The sequence below is a fragment of the Pongo pygmaeus genome, chromosome 2 (assembly GCF_028885625.2).
Source record: "Pongo pygmaeus isolate AG05252 chromosome 2, NHGRI_mPonPyg2-v2.0_pri, whole genome shotgun sequence".
In the NCBI taxonomy this organism is placed as follows: domain Eukaryota; kingdom Metazoa; phylum Chordata; class Mammalia; order Primates; family Hominidae; genus Pongo; species Pongo pygmaeus.
In genome coordinates this window covers 206,751,113-206,766,288 of record NC_085930.1, presented here as the reverse complement: position 1 = coordinate 206,766,288, position 15,176 = coordinate 206,751,113, and the positions used below count along the sequence as shown (strand labels likewise).

At 42.7% G+C, this 15,176-nt stretch overlaps 1 protein-coding gene across 1 annotated transcript in view; it reads left to right on the top strand.

The window, feature by feature from the left end:
* Positions 1–15,176, top strand: part of RNF168 (ring finger protein 168) — a 37,620-nt gene that overhangs the window by 7,960 nt on the left and 14,484 nt on the right. Inside the window, exons 2-4 of the mRNA XM_054480494.2 lie at positions 9,641–9,717; positions 10,752–10,931; positions 14,420–14,541. Coding sequence (XP_054336469.1) covers positions 9,641–9,717; positions 10,752–10,931; positions 14,420–14,541 — 379 coding nt within the window. The remainder of the gene's footprint in view (positions 1–9,640; positions 9,718–10,751; positions 10,932–14,419; positions 14,542–15,176) is intronic.

The window sequence follows — 15,176 nt, the reverse complement described above, 5'->3', positions numbered from 1 at the left end:
ATGATGCTGGCCTCATAAAATGAGTTAGGGAGGATTCCCTCTTTTTCTATTGATTGGAATAGGTTCAGAAGGAATGGTACCAGCTCCTCTTTGTACCTCTGGTAGAATTCGGCTGTGAATCCATCTGGTCCTGGACTTTTTTTGGTTGGTAAGCTATTGATTATTGACTCAATTTGAGAGCCTGTTATTGGTCTATTCAGAGATTCAACTTCTTCCTGGTTTAGTCTTGGGAGGATGTATGTGTTGAGGAATTTATCCATTTCTTCTAGATTTTCTAGTTTATTTGCATGGAGGTGTTTATAATATTCTCTGATGGTAGTTTGTATTTCTGTGGGATCAGTGGTGATATCCCCTTTATCATTTTTTATTGTGTCTGTTTGATTCTTCTCTCTTTTCTTCTTTATTAGTCTTGCTAGCAGTCTATCAGTTTTGTTGATCTTTTCAAAAAACCAGCTCCTGGATTCATTAACTTTTTGAAGGGTTTTTTGTGTCTCTATTTCCTTCTTTTCTGCTCTGATCTTAGTTATTTCTTGCCTTCTGCTAGCTTTTGAATGTGTTTGCTCTTGCTTTTCTAGTTCTTTTAATTATGATGTTAGGGTGTCAATTTTAGATCTTTCCTGCTTTCTCTTGCAGGCATTTAGTGCTATAAATTTCCCTCTACACTGCTTTGAATGTGTCCCAGAGATTCTGGTATGTTGTGTCGTTGTTCTCGTTGGTTTCAAAGAACATCTTTATTTCTGCCTTCATTTCATTATGTACCCAGTAGTCATGCAGGAGCAGGTTGTTCAGTTTCCATGTAGTTGAGGGGTTTTGAGTGAGTTTCTTAATCCTGAGTTCTAGTTTGATTGCACTGTGGTCTGAGAGACAGTTTGTTATAATTTCTGTTCTTTTACATTTGCTGAGGAGTGCTTTACTTCCAACTATGTGGTCAATTTTGGAATAGGTGTGGTGTGCTGCTGAAAAAAATGTATATTCTGTTGATTTGGGGTGGAGAGTTCTGTAGATGTCTATTAGGTCCGCTTGGTGCAGAGCTGAGTTCAATTCCTGGGTATCCTTATTGACTTTCTGTCTCGTTGATCTGTCTAATGTTGACAGTGGGGTATTAAAGTCTCCCATTATTATTGTGTGGGAGTCTAAGTCTCTTTGTAGGTCACTCAGGACTTGCTTTATGAATCTGGGTGCTCCTGTATTGGGTGCATATATATTTAGGATAGTTAGCTCTTCTTGTTGAATTGTTCCCTTTACCATTATGTAATGGCCTTCTTTGTCTCTTTTGATCTTTGTTGGTTTAAAGTCTGTTTTATCAGAGACTAGGATTGCAACCCATACCTTTTTTTGTTTTCCATTTGCTTGGTAGATCTTCCTTCATCCTTTTATTTTGAGCCTATGTGTGTCTCTGCACGTGAGATGGGTTTCCTGAATATAGCACACTGATGAGTACTGACTCTTTATCCAATTTGCCAGTCTATGTCTTTTAATGGGAGCATTTAGTCCATTTACATTTAAAGTTAATATTGTTATGTGTGAATTTGATCCTGTCATTATGATGTTAGCTGGTTATTTTGCTTGTTAGTTGATGCAGTTTCCTCCTAGTCTCGATGGTCTTTACATTTTGGCATGATTTTGCAGCGGCTGGTACCGGTTGTGCCTTTCCATGTTTAGTGCTTCCTTCAGGAGCTCTTTTAGGGCAGGCCTGGTGGTGACAAAATCTCTCAGCATTTGCTTGTCTGTAAAGTATTTTATTTCTCCTTCACTTATGAAGCTTAGTTTGGCTGGATATGAAATTCTGGGTTAAAAATTCTTTTCTTTAAGAATGTTGAATATTGGCCCCCACTCTCTTCTGGCTTGTAGAGTTTCTGCTGAGAGATCCGCTGTTAGTCTGATGGGCTTCCCTTTGTGGGTAACCCGACCTTTCTCTCTGGCTGCCCTTAACATTTTTTCCTCCATTTCAACTTTGGTGAATCTGACAATTATGTGTCTTGGAGTTGCTCTTCTCGAGGAGTATCTTTGTGGTGGTCTCTGTATTTCCTGAATCTGAATGTTGGCATACCTTGCTAGATTGAGGAAGTTCTCCTGGATAACACTCCTGCAGAGTGTTTTCCAACTTAGTTCCATTCTCCCCGTCACTTTCAGATACACCAATCAGACACAGATTTGGTCTTTTCACATAGTCCCATATTTCTTGGAGGCTTTGTTCGTTTCTTTTTATTCTTTTTTCTCTAAACTTCCTTCTCGCTTCATTTCATTCATTTCATCTTCCATCACTGATACCCTTTCTTCCAGTTGGTCGCATCGGCTCCTGAGGCTTCTGCATTCTTCACGTAGTTCTCGAGCCTTGGCTTTCAGCTCCATCAGCTCCTTTAAGCACGTCTCTGTATTGGTTATTCTAGTTATACATTCGTGTAAAGTTTTTTCAAAGTTTTCAACTGCTTTGCCTTTGGTTTGAATTTCCTCCTGTAGCTCGGAGTAGTTTGATTGTCTGAAGCCTTCTTCTCGCAACTCGTCAAAGTCATTCTCCGTCCAGCTTTGTTCCGTTGCTGGTGAGGAACTGCGTTCCTTTGGAGGAGGAGAGGCGCTCTGCTTTTTAGAGTTTCCAGTTTTTCTGCTCTGTTTTTTCCTGATCTTTGTGGTTTTATCTACTTTTGGTCTTTGATGATGGTGTTGTACAGGTGGGTTTTTGGTGTGGATGTCCTTTCTGTTTGTCAGTTTTCCTTCTAACAGACAGGACCCTCAGCTGCAGGTCTGTTGGAGTTTGCTAGAGGTCCACTCCAGACCCTGTTTGCCTGGGTATCAGCAGCGGTGTCTGCAGAACTGTGGATTTTCGTGATCTGCGAATGCTGCTGTCTGATCGTTCCTCTGGAAGTTTTGTCTCAGAGGAGTACCTGGCCGTGTGAGGTGTCAGTCTGCCCCTACTGGGGGGTGCCTCCCAGTTAGGCTGCTCAGGAGTCAGGGGTCAGGGGTCAGGGACCCACTTGAGGAGACAGTCTGCCCGTTCTCAGATCTCCAGCTGTGTGCTGGGAGAACCACTGCTCTCCTCAAAGCTGTCAGACAGGGACATTTAAGTCTGCAGAGGTTACTGCTGTCTTTTTGTTTGTCTGTGCCCTGCCCCCAGAGGTGGAGCCTACAGAGGCAGGCAGGCCTCCTTGAGCTATGGTGGGCTCCACCTATTTCTAGCTTCCCGGCTGCTTTGTTTACTAAGCGAGCCTGGGCAGTGGTGGGCGCGCCTCCCCCAGGGGCGCCCTTGCAGTTTGATCTCGCTGCCGCCTTGCAGTTTGATCTCAGACTGCTGTGCTAGCAATCAGCGAGACTCCGTGGGCATAGGACCCTCCCAGCCAGATGCGGGATATAATCTCCTGGTGCGCCGTTTTTTAAGCCAGTCGGAAAAGCGCAGTATTCGGGTGGGAGTGGCCCGATTTTCCAGGTGCCGTCTGTCACCCCTTTCCTTGACCAGGAAAGGGAACTCCCTGACCCCTTGCGCTTCCCGAGTGAGGCAATGCCTCGCCCTGCTTCGGCTGGCGCACGGTGCGCTGCACCCACTGTCCTGCGCCCACTGTCTGGCACTCCTTAGTGAGATGAACCCGGTACCTCAGATGGAAATGCAGAAATCACCCGTCTTCTGCGTCACTTACGCTGGGAGCTGTAGACCGGAGCTGTTCCTATTCGGCCATCTTGGCTCCTCCCCCGCCGACATATTTCCTTAAATGAGTCCTGGCTGCCTAGGAAGACCACTTGCTGCGAAGAAGCAAAATATCGAGTATAGTAGGAGTGTTTAACTGAAGTGGGTTTCAACAGAAATTCTCGAGTTAACCAGAACTGAAGAGTGTCGAGAGTTGTTTCCAACAGATGGCAAAAATTGTGTAGTCACTTTAAATCTATAAAACTGAGATATTCAAATTCTCCATAAAATTAGAGTTGTTTAAGAAATAGCAAACAGGCCAGGTGCGGGGGCACACACCTGTAATCTCGGTACTTTGGGAGTTCAAGGCAGGCAAATCGCTTGAGCCTGAGAGTTTGAGACCAGCCTGGCCAATATGGCAAAACCGTCTACAAAAAATACAAAAATTAGCCGGGTGTGGTGGCAGGCGCCTGTAGTCTCAGCTACATGGGAGGCTCAGGCAGTAGCATCACTTGAGCCCGGGAGGTGGACACTAATGAGCTGAGATTGCGCCACTGCACTGCAGCCTGGGTGACAGTGAGACTTTGTCTCAAAAAAAATAAAAAATAAAGAAACAAATAGCAAATGGAAGGCTGGGTGCGGTGGCTTACACCTGTAATCATGGCACTTTGGAAGGCAGGTGGATCACCTGAGGTCAGGAGTTCGAGACCAGCCTGGCCAACATGGTAAAACCCTGTCTCTACTAAAATTACAAAAAATTAGCTGGGCGTAGTGGGACATGCCTGTAATCCCAGCTACGCAGGAGGCTGAGGCAGGGGAATCGCTTGAACCTGGGAGGTGGAGGTTGCAGTTACCTGAGATTGCGCCATTGCACTCCAGCCTGGGCAACAAGAGCGAAACTCCGTCAAGAAAGAAAAAGAAACAGCAAATGGACTGGGTGCAGTGGCTCACACCTGTTATCCCAGCGCTTCAGGAGGCTAGGGCAGGAGAATCGCTTCAGCCCAGGAGTTGGAGGCTACAGTGAGCTGTGATCACGCCACTGAACTCCAGCCTGGGCAAGAATGAGATCTTGTTTCCAAAAAAAAGAAAAAGGCAAATGAAGACAATTTTAACTTGTGTCTGCAGTTGAATAACTTACCGATCTTAATTTAGAGTCAGTTTATGTAGAAATAAGTAAACTAAAAATCTGTCATTCCATGGTTTAACAAAAGTTCAGTTCTCTGCTTACTGTAGTTGGGCATCTTCTGTAAATTGCATGTGCTTTTCCTTTGCCTGTTGTGGTTTTTAATCTGTGGAAGTTCTAGTTATATTCCTGACACTAATTCTCTGGTGATTTATGTATTTGCAAATAACTTCTAGTTTGTTTTTAACTTTCTGATGTCTTTCATCACATGGAAGTTTTAATTGTTTTGGAATTTATCTCATATGTTCTTCTTAGTCGTTTATAGTTTGTTTTTTCCATGTTTTAATCCACCTTGAATCTGAGTATTGTATGAGGTGTAGGCATCTTAGCTCCCCCTGCCCTCAATTGCCACTTATAGCCACACTACTTGGTAGTAAATACAGCCATATTGATATACATACTATTTCACTAATCATATGCTTATCTTCCAGAGCAATTTGGGGCTACTTATTTATTTATTTTTTATTTTTATTTTATTATTATTATTATTTTTTTTGAGATGGAGTCTCTGTCACCCAGGCTGGAGTGCAATGGCACGATCTTGGCTCACTGCAACCTCCGCCTCTCGGGTTCAAGCGATTCTCCTGTCTGCCTCCTGAGTAGCTGGGATTACAGGTGTGCACCACCACGCCCGGCTAATTTTTATATTTTTAGTAGACATAGGGTTATTTGCCTTGTTGGCCAGGCTGGTTTTGAACTCCTGACCTCGAGTGATCTGCCTGCCTCCACCTCCCAAAGTGCTGAGATTACAGGCGTAAGCCACGGCACCTGGCCTGGGCTTTTTTTTTTTAAACTATCTCTTTATCAGTAGCTGTGTCAGTACCACACATGCTTAGTTTAATTCTGCTTAATGATATGTTTTGCTTTCTGGTATAATACATCTGTCTTCATTATTGTTTTCCTAAATTAGCTACTTAAAAAAAATTTTTTTGAACAAAGATGGGGTCTTGCTATGTTGCGCAGGCTGGTCTTGATATCCTGAGCTCAAGTGGTCCTCCTGCCTCAGCCTTCCAAAGTGCTGGGATTACAGGCATAAGCCACTGTGCCCAGCCTCTTAGCTACTATTTTATTGTATCTAATGTGTAAAGTGATTTACTTTTTTTCCGGTTTTATTGTAAAAGATACATAAAATCCGCCATGTTAACCATTTTTAAATGTACAGTTGCGTGACATGACGTACATTCACGTTTTTGTGCAGCTGTCACCACCATTCATCTCTGAATTTTCTCATCTTCCATGCTTGAAACTGCACATTAAACAATAATTCCGCATTCACCCCTCCCCTGGGCCCTGGCGACTGCCATTCTTTCCGTCTCTACGGGTTTAGTTGCTCTAGGTGTCTCGTACGAGTGGAACCATACAGTATCTGTCGTTTGGTGACTGGCTGTTTCATGCAGCCTAGTGTCTTGAAGGTCCATCATGTTCTAGCATGTGTCCATTCGGTTTCCTTTTTTGGCCGAATACTCCATTATGTGTGTGTATATATCTTAATGGATGACTGTTATTAAAAAAAAAAACAAGTGTTGGCCGTCCTCTGAAGCGGTATCTCTGTACTCAGGATTTGCATTTCCCTAATGACTAGTGATGTTGAATGTGTGTTTTTTTTTGTTCGTTTGTGAGACGGAGTCTCGCTCTGTCGCCCAGGCTGGAGTGCAGTGGTACAATTTCGGCTCACTGCAAGCTCCGCCTCCTGGGTTTACGCCATTCTCCTGCCTCAGCCTCCCAAGTAGCTGGGACTACAGGCACCTGCCACCACGCCCGGCTAATTTTTTTGTATTTTTAGTAGAGATGGGGTTTCACCGTGTTAGCCAGGATGGTCTCAATTTCCTGACCTTGTGATCCGCCCGCCTCGGCCTCCCAAAGTGCTGGGATTACAGGCGTGAGCCACCGCGCCCGGCCGATGTTGAACATCTTTTCATGTGCTTATTGGTCATTTGTATATAATCTTTGGAGAAATGTCTATTTAAGTCCTCTGCCCCTCGTCTTTTTTTGTAAAGACCGAGTCTCACTATGTTGCCCAGGCTGGAGTGCACCGGCACAATCACAGCTCACTGCAGCCTCAAACTCCTGGGCTCAAGTGACTCACCCACCTTGGCTTTGCAAAGTGCTGGGCTGATAGGCATAAGCCACCACACCGGCCTTTGCCCCCACCCCACCCCCACCTTTTATTTATTTATCGAATTTTTGAGACCGGATCTTGCTCTGTTGCCCAAGCTGGAGTGCAGTGGCACGATCACAACTCACTGCAACCTCCGCCTCCAAGGTTCAAGCAATTCTTCTGCCTCAGCCTCCCGAGTAGCTGAGACTACAGGTGCACGCCACCACGCCTGGCTACTTTTTGTATTCTTAGTAGAGACGGGGTTTCACCATATTGGCCAGGCTGGTCTCGAACTCCTGACCTCATGATCCACCTGCCTTAGCCTCCCAAAGTGCTGGGATTACAGGCATGAGCCACCGCTCCCACCTTACCTTAATTTTTTAAATGAAAATAGTTTGACTCTGCAGTTTCCCTAAAAAAAGTCTCGGATACCTTCAGGGTTTCATAGATTCTACTTTAAGACTTGTTGATCTAGATCTCAGTTTAAGCCAGCTGAATATCCTTCTGCTTTTTAAGGAGCCTTAGGTATGTCTCTGCTGTATATACCATTGTATTGTCTTGAATAGATCCTCCTAAGTGACTAAAATAAATGAGAATTCAGCATACTGCATCCCTAATTGTTTTGGAGTTACATCACTGTTTTTTAGTGTCTCTGTTGCAGATTTTTCAAACTGCTGGCCTGCAGGCCATAGGAATCCTGTGTGCATGTTTTTTGTGACCCATCCAATGCCAATATTTAAGTTGGAAGATTTCTTATTAACATCTGGATTGCTGGATTTTCTTTTTTTTTTTCTTCTTCTTTTTACTTGGATAAATTTATGGGGTGCAAAGGTAATTTTGTTACATATATAGATTGCATAGTGGCAAAGTCAGGGCTTTTTAGGGTATCTACTACCCAAATAATGTACATTGTACGCATTAAGTCATCTCTCACCATCCACCTCTGCCACCTCTGGATTTTCTTGAGAAAGCAAAAATATGGCACGGACAGGCCTGAGTTTCCTGATAGTCGTAGTCAGCTGGAGTTGAGTAGCAGCTGCCCCTTGAAACAGGCAGATGCGTTCTCTTTTTTGGGTGTTCCCTTTTTACACTTTATAAAACAGTGTCTTGTTTTATAGAATAAAATTCTCATCAGATTTGCTGAGGATACATACACGCATTTAGGTTATTTTCTGACCCAGAATTATCTTTTCAACTCCAGGGTGATGATTTTTTCTCTTTGTATAGCTTACTGTTTCTCTAGTCCTGCAGATGTATTTCAAATGTCTGACGATCCTTGGATTAGCTTTGAGAATGAGGCCCGGGACAAAAGCTCTGTGTACACGGAAGGGTATTGGTGATGGGCAGACGTTGAGTTGAAGCTGATGGAAACCTGGCCTTTGTGCTTTGCCATCCCTAACTGCCCGATTGCAGAGGACTTTGCTCTGGGTCACCACCTCTTACATTAGCTGCTCTGGCTCTCTCTAGATCTGTTTCTTTAAAGAAATACACGTGTGTGCACCTGCACCCGTATCCAGGGAGAAATGCCGATAAGTCGAGGATTCTGATTTAACAGCTTATAAATCTCGAGTTCTGTTTTTGGTCCCACACTTACTCTGGACTCTATGAGCCTCTCTCTAGGCAAATAGGAGGCAGATTCCCTTCTAATTCTACCTCAGCTGTAGTCTTCCCTTCCAAGGATTTCTTTTCCTTCATTTCTGCTGTATCAATTATCTCTATTTCATTGCCTTCCCATTTTCTAGAAATTCGTTAAAAATTTTTTCACTAGAGCCGGGCACGGTGGCTCATGCCTGTAGTCCCAGCACTTTGGGAGGCTGAGGTGAGCAGATTGCCTGACGTTAGGAGTTCGAAACCAGCCTGGCCAACATGGCAAAAACCGGTCTCTATTAAAAATACAAAAATTAGCTGGGCATGGTGGGGCATGCCTGTAATCCCAGCTACTCAGGACACTGAGGCACAATAATTGTTTGAACCCGGGAGGCAGAGGTTGCAGTGAGCTGAGATTGCACCACTGCACTCCAGCCTGGGTGACAGAGCAAGACTCTTTCTCAAAAAAAAAAAAAAAAAAAAAAAAAAAAAATTTTTTTTTTATTGGTTAACCTCCTCTGCTATTCTCTGCTGTTGTAGGATTACAGTTTTTAGAAATTCCTTTACTGTTATTTTAATGGAGTTTAGAGGAAGGGTTAAGTATATGCATTCATACGCCATTTCAAACCCAAAACCCTAAACCTCTGGCCTTACAAAATGGAATTCTAGGCCGGGCACAGTGGCTCACGCCTGTAATCACAGCACTTTGGGAGGCCGAGGCGGGTGGATCACTTGAGGTCAGGAGCTCGAGACCAGCCTGGCCAACATGGTGAAACCCTGACTCTACCAAAAATATAAAAAATTAGCTGGGTGTGGTGGCGCGTGCCTGTAATCCCAGCTGCTCAGGAGAAGGCTGAGTCGGGAAAATCGCTTGAACCTGGGAGGTGGAGGTTGCAGTGAGCCGAGACTGTGCCACTGCACTCCAGCCTGGGCAACAGAGCAAGGCTCTGTCTCAAAAAAAATAAATAAAATAAATCTAAAATAAATAAATATAATAAATTTTAAAAATGGAATTCCAAAAGAAGATATTGCTGTAGTTATTAATAGTTGTATATTTTAATTTTTCATTTTAATATTAGTAAGTTTTAATGGAAGACCAAAGTTACCATAAAATTGTGTTGCCTATAATGTTACTTTCTTTTTTGATATGAAATAGCTGATGACTATCAGCCAGTTCGTCTGTTAAGTAAACCTGGGGAACTGAGAAGAGAATATGAAGAGGAAATAAGCAAGGTAGGTGCTAAATAGTTATTCTTTTTTTTTGGAATAGTTCTCTGCTGTGTTTTTTAGTTTCAGATTTTAATTTAGTTTTTTGTGCTTATATAACTAGTATATCTTGAAATATGGATAATTTTTTTTTTTTTTGAGATGGAGTCTCACTCTCGCCCAGGCTGGAGTGCAGTGGCGCAATCTCGGCTCACAGCAAGCTCCGCCTCCTGGGTTCACGCCATTCTCCTGCCTCAGCCTCCCGAGTAGCTGGGACTACAGGCGCCCGCCACTACGCCTGGCTAATTTTTTTGTATTTTTAGTAGAGATGGGGTTTCACAGTGTTCACCAGGATGGTCTCAATCTCCTGACCTTTATGATCCGCCCGCCTCGGCCTCCCAAAGTGCTGGGATTACAGGTGTGAGCCACTGCGCCCAGCCAAAATATGGATAATTTTAGTGTACTTTATAAGGGCTTTGTTTTTTGCTGTAATTTACTTCTACATAATTAATGCTCTTATGTGATAGTGTTCCCTAAGCATTTACATATGAAGAAAATTTTTAAATTCTTCTTTTTCCTAATTTAATCCATACCAGGATATTTTTTTATTTCCTCAGAGTTTTGAGCTTAAAGAAAAAGGGTGGTAGATTATGGGTTTAGATGAGGAAAGGTTAAAGGGCTAGCTGTGAAGTTCCTAAATAGGAAAAGTACCTAAAAAACAGTGTTTATAGTGAAGCATTATGTTTTAGTTACATATGAAGTTATACATAAATATAGATTTTTCTCTTTTTTTGTTAGTCTTCAAAATTTTGTGTGTAGTTTTCACTTGTAATACATCTCAGGCTGGGTGTAGAGGCTCACACCTGTAATTTCAGTGCTTTGGGAGGCTGAGATGGGACAGCTATCTTGCAGGAATCTACTTCTCCAGATTTGTACTTCATTTGAGATCATTTAAATTTCTGCCAATTTGTTCTTTTTCTACTTTTCTATTCTTGTTATGAAATATTGCGAGTATACCAAAACGTTCAGAGAAAGATTGCTCTTTACTAATCACTTTTAAGGTGGAGGCAGAGCGACGGGCCAGCGAGGAAGAAGAAAACAAAGCCAGTGAAGAGTACATACAGAGGTTATTGGCAGAGGAGGAAGAAGAGGAAAAAAGACAGGCAGAAAAAAGGCGAAGAGCGATGGAAGAACAACTGAAAAGTGATGAGGAACTGGCAAGAAAGCTAAGCATTGATATTGTAAGTTTTAGGAGAGAACGTTGAAGTACGGTCATCCCTTGGTATCCGCTGCAGAACCCGCTCATGGGAAGAGTCACCTCCTTGTATTTCCAGGTTCTGCATCCCACAAATACTGTCTTTTCCACCCCAGGCTGGTTGGATTTGAGTGTTTGGAACCTGCTGATACTGAAAGCTAACTATTAACATTCCTATTGCTTTGACTGTGGTTTTCAAAGAACAGAAGAGACGGCGTTGCCATAATTAGAAGCTATTGATGACATTTTTGCTTTACTTAAAGTCAAATTGTTTTGCATATTGTTACATATTTGCTCTAATCCAGGTTTTTGGGTTTTTTGTTTTTTGAGACAGGTCATACTCTGTCATGCAGGTTGGAGTGCAGTGGCACAATCACGACTCACTGCAGCCTTGACCAGCAGGCTCCAGTGATCCTTCCAACCTCCCGAGTAGCTGGGACTACAGTCTGGCACTACCATCCCTGGCTAATTTTTTGTGGAGACAGGGCTTTGCCATGTTTCCTGAACTGGTGTTGAGCTCCTGGGCTCAAGCCATCCACCTGCCTCGGCGTCTCAAAGTGCTGGGTTTGTGGAGTGAGCCACCGCAGGTTGTTTAACAACTTTTTTATATGTAGGAAAGCTATTCAGTGAAGAATGAAAGCTTCCTTTTTCCTTCTTCCACCTCTCCACTCCCGTTCCTTTTCCATTTATATCAGTCTCTTTCCCCAAAGGTAACCACTATTAACAGTTTCTTACAACTTTTTTCTTGCCAGGGTGCAATGGCTCAGGCCTGTAATCCCAGTACATTGGGAAGCTGAGGCGAGAGGATCGCTTGAGCCCAGGAGTTTGAGACCAGTCTGGGCAACAAAGTGAGACCCTGTTTCTTCAGAAAAATTAATAATGAGCCGAGTGTGGTGGTGCGTGCCTGTAGCTCCACCTACTGGTAGGGGCTGAGGCAGGAGGATCCCTTGAGCCCAGGAGTTTGAGGTTATAGTGAGCTGATCTCGCCACTGCACTTCAACCTGGAAGACCGTCTCAAAAAAAAAAAACTTTTTTCTTTATTCACCTAAAAAGGATTATATAAAGCAATCACACTGTTTTGCTGCTTGCATTTTTTCCACTTGATACGTCTTAGAGATTTTTCATATTACACATGTAGTCAATCTAATTCTTTTAAAGAGCAGAATAATATTCCATTTTATGGATGTAAATCACATTTTGAAAGTAAAGTACATTAAATTTTTAGAAAATGTATTAAACTTGGATGTTCTGCTTCCTGTAGTTAAATTGCTGCCTGTAAGAAAATGAACTAAATGGTGTGTGATAAAACACATACTTTAAGATCAGAGGGTACTGTGGGGCCCAGTGGTTTGAACAAGCCTGTCAGAGTAACCTGGGAATGCTGTTGAAATACAAACTCTCATATTTACTCCAAATCTATTAAGTCAGAGTCTCTAGGGATGGGACCTAGGGAATACGATCTTCAGAGGCATGTAGGGAAGTGTGAAACATTCAGGTTTGAGAGCCTCTGAAAACAATTCCTCAGCTTTCAAACAACAAATATCTTAACATACACTTACCATTGAATCATGGGAAATTCAATAGAATAAAATGTGTATATATATATATACACACACTTAGCAAAATGAGTATACTCAGAATTGGGAATTTTTTTCTGAGAGGCCTACCATTCATAATAATATACCCAAATTTTGGGTTATATGCCCCTTTTTATGTGTCTTTTTTGAGTAGAATCGCTTTAGAAAGATACACAATCAGGAAACTAAATAAAAGTCATTGACCAATGGAATAATCAATGGAATAGGGAAGAAGTATATCTAGTTTTCCCATGGTATTATAAGAGTAGATTTGTTGATACTGTAGGATAATTTTTTTAACTTATTTTTTTTGAGACGAGTCTCACTCTGTCACCCAGGCTGGAGTGCAGTGGTGCAACCTCAGCTCCTGGTTCAAGCGATGCTCCTGCCTCAGCCTCCAGAGTATCGGGGATTACAGGTGCCACCACCACACCCTGTTAATTTTTGTAGTTTTAGTGGAGACGGGGTTTCGCCATGTTGGCCAGGCTGGTCTTGAACTCGTGGCCTCATGTGATCCACTCACCTCGGCCTCCCAAAGTGCTGGGATTACAGGCATGAACCACCATGCCCAGCCTAGAATAATTTTCTATTTATTTATGAAAGTTTGGTGGTTTAAGGCCAAATATTCACCATCACCATATATGAACTTTTCCATTAGGGTAGTAAGAAACTTACGAGACTGGTACAGCAAGTAAATATTTGTGATTTTTATTAATATGCCCTTAAAGTCCAGAACTAAAATATTATTACATAAAACTCTTCTTTCGGGTATATCCGCAGCTCTATGAATATGTCCATATAGATAAAAGTAATTATATAAAAGTATTTATTAGAAAAATCAGGAGGCTGGGCGCAGTGGTTCAGACCTGTAATCCCAACACTTTGGAAGGCTGAGGTGGGGGAATCACTTGATTCCGATAGTTGGAGACCAGCCTGGGCAACATGGGGAGACCTCATCTCTACAAAGCATTTTAAAAAAAAGTAGCTGGGCATGGTGGCACATGCCTGTGTCCTGGCTACTCGAGAAGGTAAGATGGGAGGATTGCCTGAGCCCAGGAGGTTGAGGCTACAGTGAGCTATGATCACTCCACTGCAATCCAGCCTGGATGACAGAGCAAGACCCTGTCTCAAAATAAAACAGAAACAACCCACCTAGCCAAGCACGGTGGCTCATGCCTGTAGTCCCAGCTACTTGGGAGGTGAAGGCGGGAGGAGCACTTGAACCTGGGAGGTCAAGGTTGCAAGGAGCCATGATTGCTACACTGCACTCCAGCCTCAGCAACAGAGTCTTAAAAAAACAGAAAAAGGCCGGGCGCGGTGGCTCACGCCTGTAATCCCAGCACTTTGGGAGGCCGAGGCGGGCAGATCATGAGGTCAGGAGATTGAAACACATCCTGACTAACACGGTGAAACCCCATCTCTACTAAAAACAAAACAAAACAAAAAATTAGCCGGGCGTGATGGCGGGCGCCTGTCATCCCCGCTACTCGGGAGGCTGAGGCAGGAGAATCGCATGAACCCAGTGGGTGGAGCTTGCAGTGAGCTGAGATCGTGCCACTGCACTCCAGCCTGGGCGACAGAGCGAGACTCCGTCTCAAAAAAAAAAAAAATAGGAAAGAAAAAAAAAACCAACAGGAATTATCAGCTGATGAGGTTAGTATTATGCCTTATTTTGTGCTTGATGTACAGTAAAAATGTAATTAATTTAGACCAACTTGGATGAACATAGTTTATTCTGATTTTTGCATGGTCAGTATTCTTCGAGGGATGTATAGAATTTAAATGTAGCTATAATTTTTGAAAAATGCTGTGGATTTCTGAATTAGTCAAATTAATAGCTTACTTTATCATAAAGTTGTCTCTCATAATGTCTGTTATGCTTTTTCTATTGTTGAAGAACAATTTCTGTGAGGGAAGTATCTCTGCTTCTCCCTTGAATTCCAGAAAATCTGATCCAGTTACACCCAAGTCTGAAAAGAAAAGTAAGAACAAACAAAGAAACACTGGAGATATTCAGAAGTAAGTGAACATGACTATGAATTATTTGTTGACCTCCTACTGTATGCCAGCATTTTCTGTTCATATAGACTACTACTGATTCTCAAAGTTTGGTCCGTGAACTTTGTATGAAAATAGTCTGAGGTTGAGGTAAATTGAAAAGGAGAGAGCTACTCACACAGCTTCCTCTTGGCTTCTCACTCAGCCACTTACTGTGGCAGATTCATACTTTTATCTTACTGCCTCAGGATTTCCAGTTTTCTCAAAGTGAACCATTGGATTCCTTTTTCTCTTGGTTTAAATTCAGATGAAGAAAATGGGTCCCAGATAGGCTTATCTTCATTGAAAGAGTTTACAATTTGTCATCATATTTCTTCTCTATTACACAAAACGCATAAGCCAGGTAGACAAAGGTGGCGTGATTGAGTTTCACCACAACACCCCTCCAGGGTCAGGTACTAGGTGGAGTTGGTGGCTTTATGAAAACATCAGCTTTCCCATGGTAACTCACAGTTGGAAAAGTTTAAAAACCACAATCTAGACTTGAAAAATACGTAAGGACTTCTGGTTCAACTGAGGAAATATGTGCAGGTAACTCATCTCTTTCCAAGATTTGTTGGAATTTTGGATTTGAGATGGGAGGAAGCTTAGGAGAA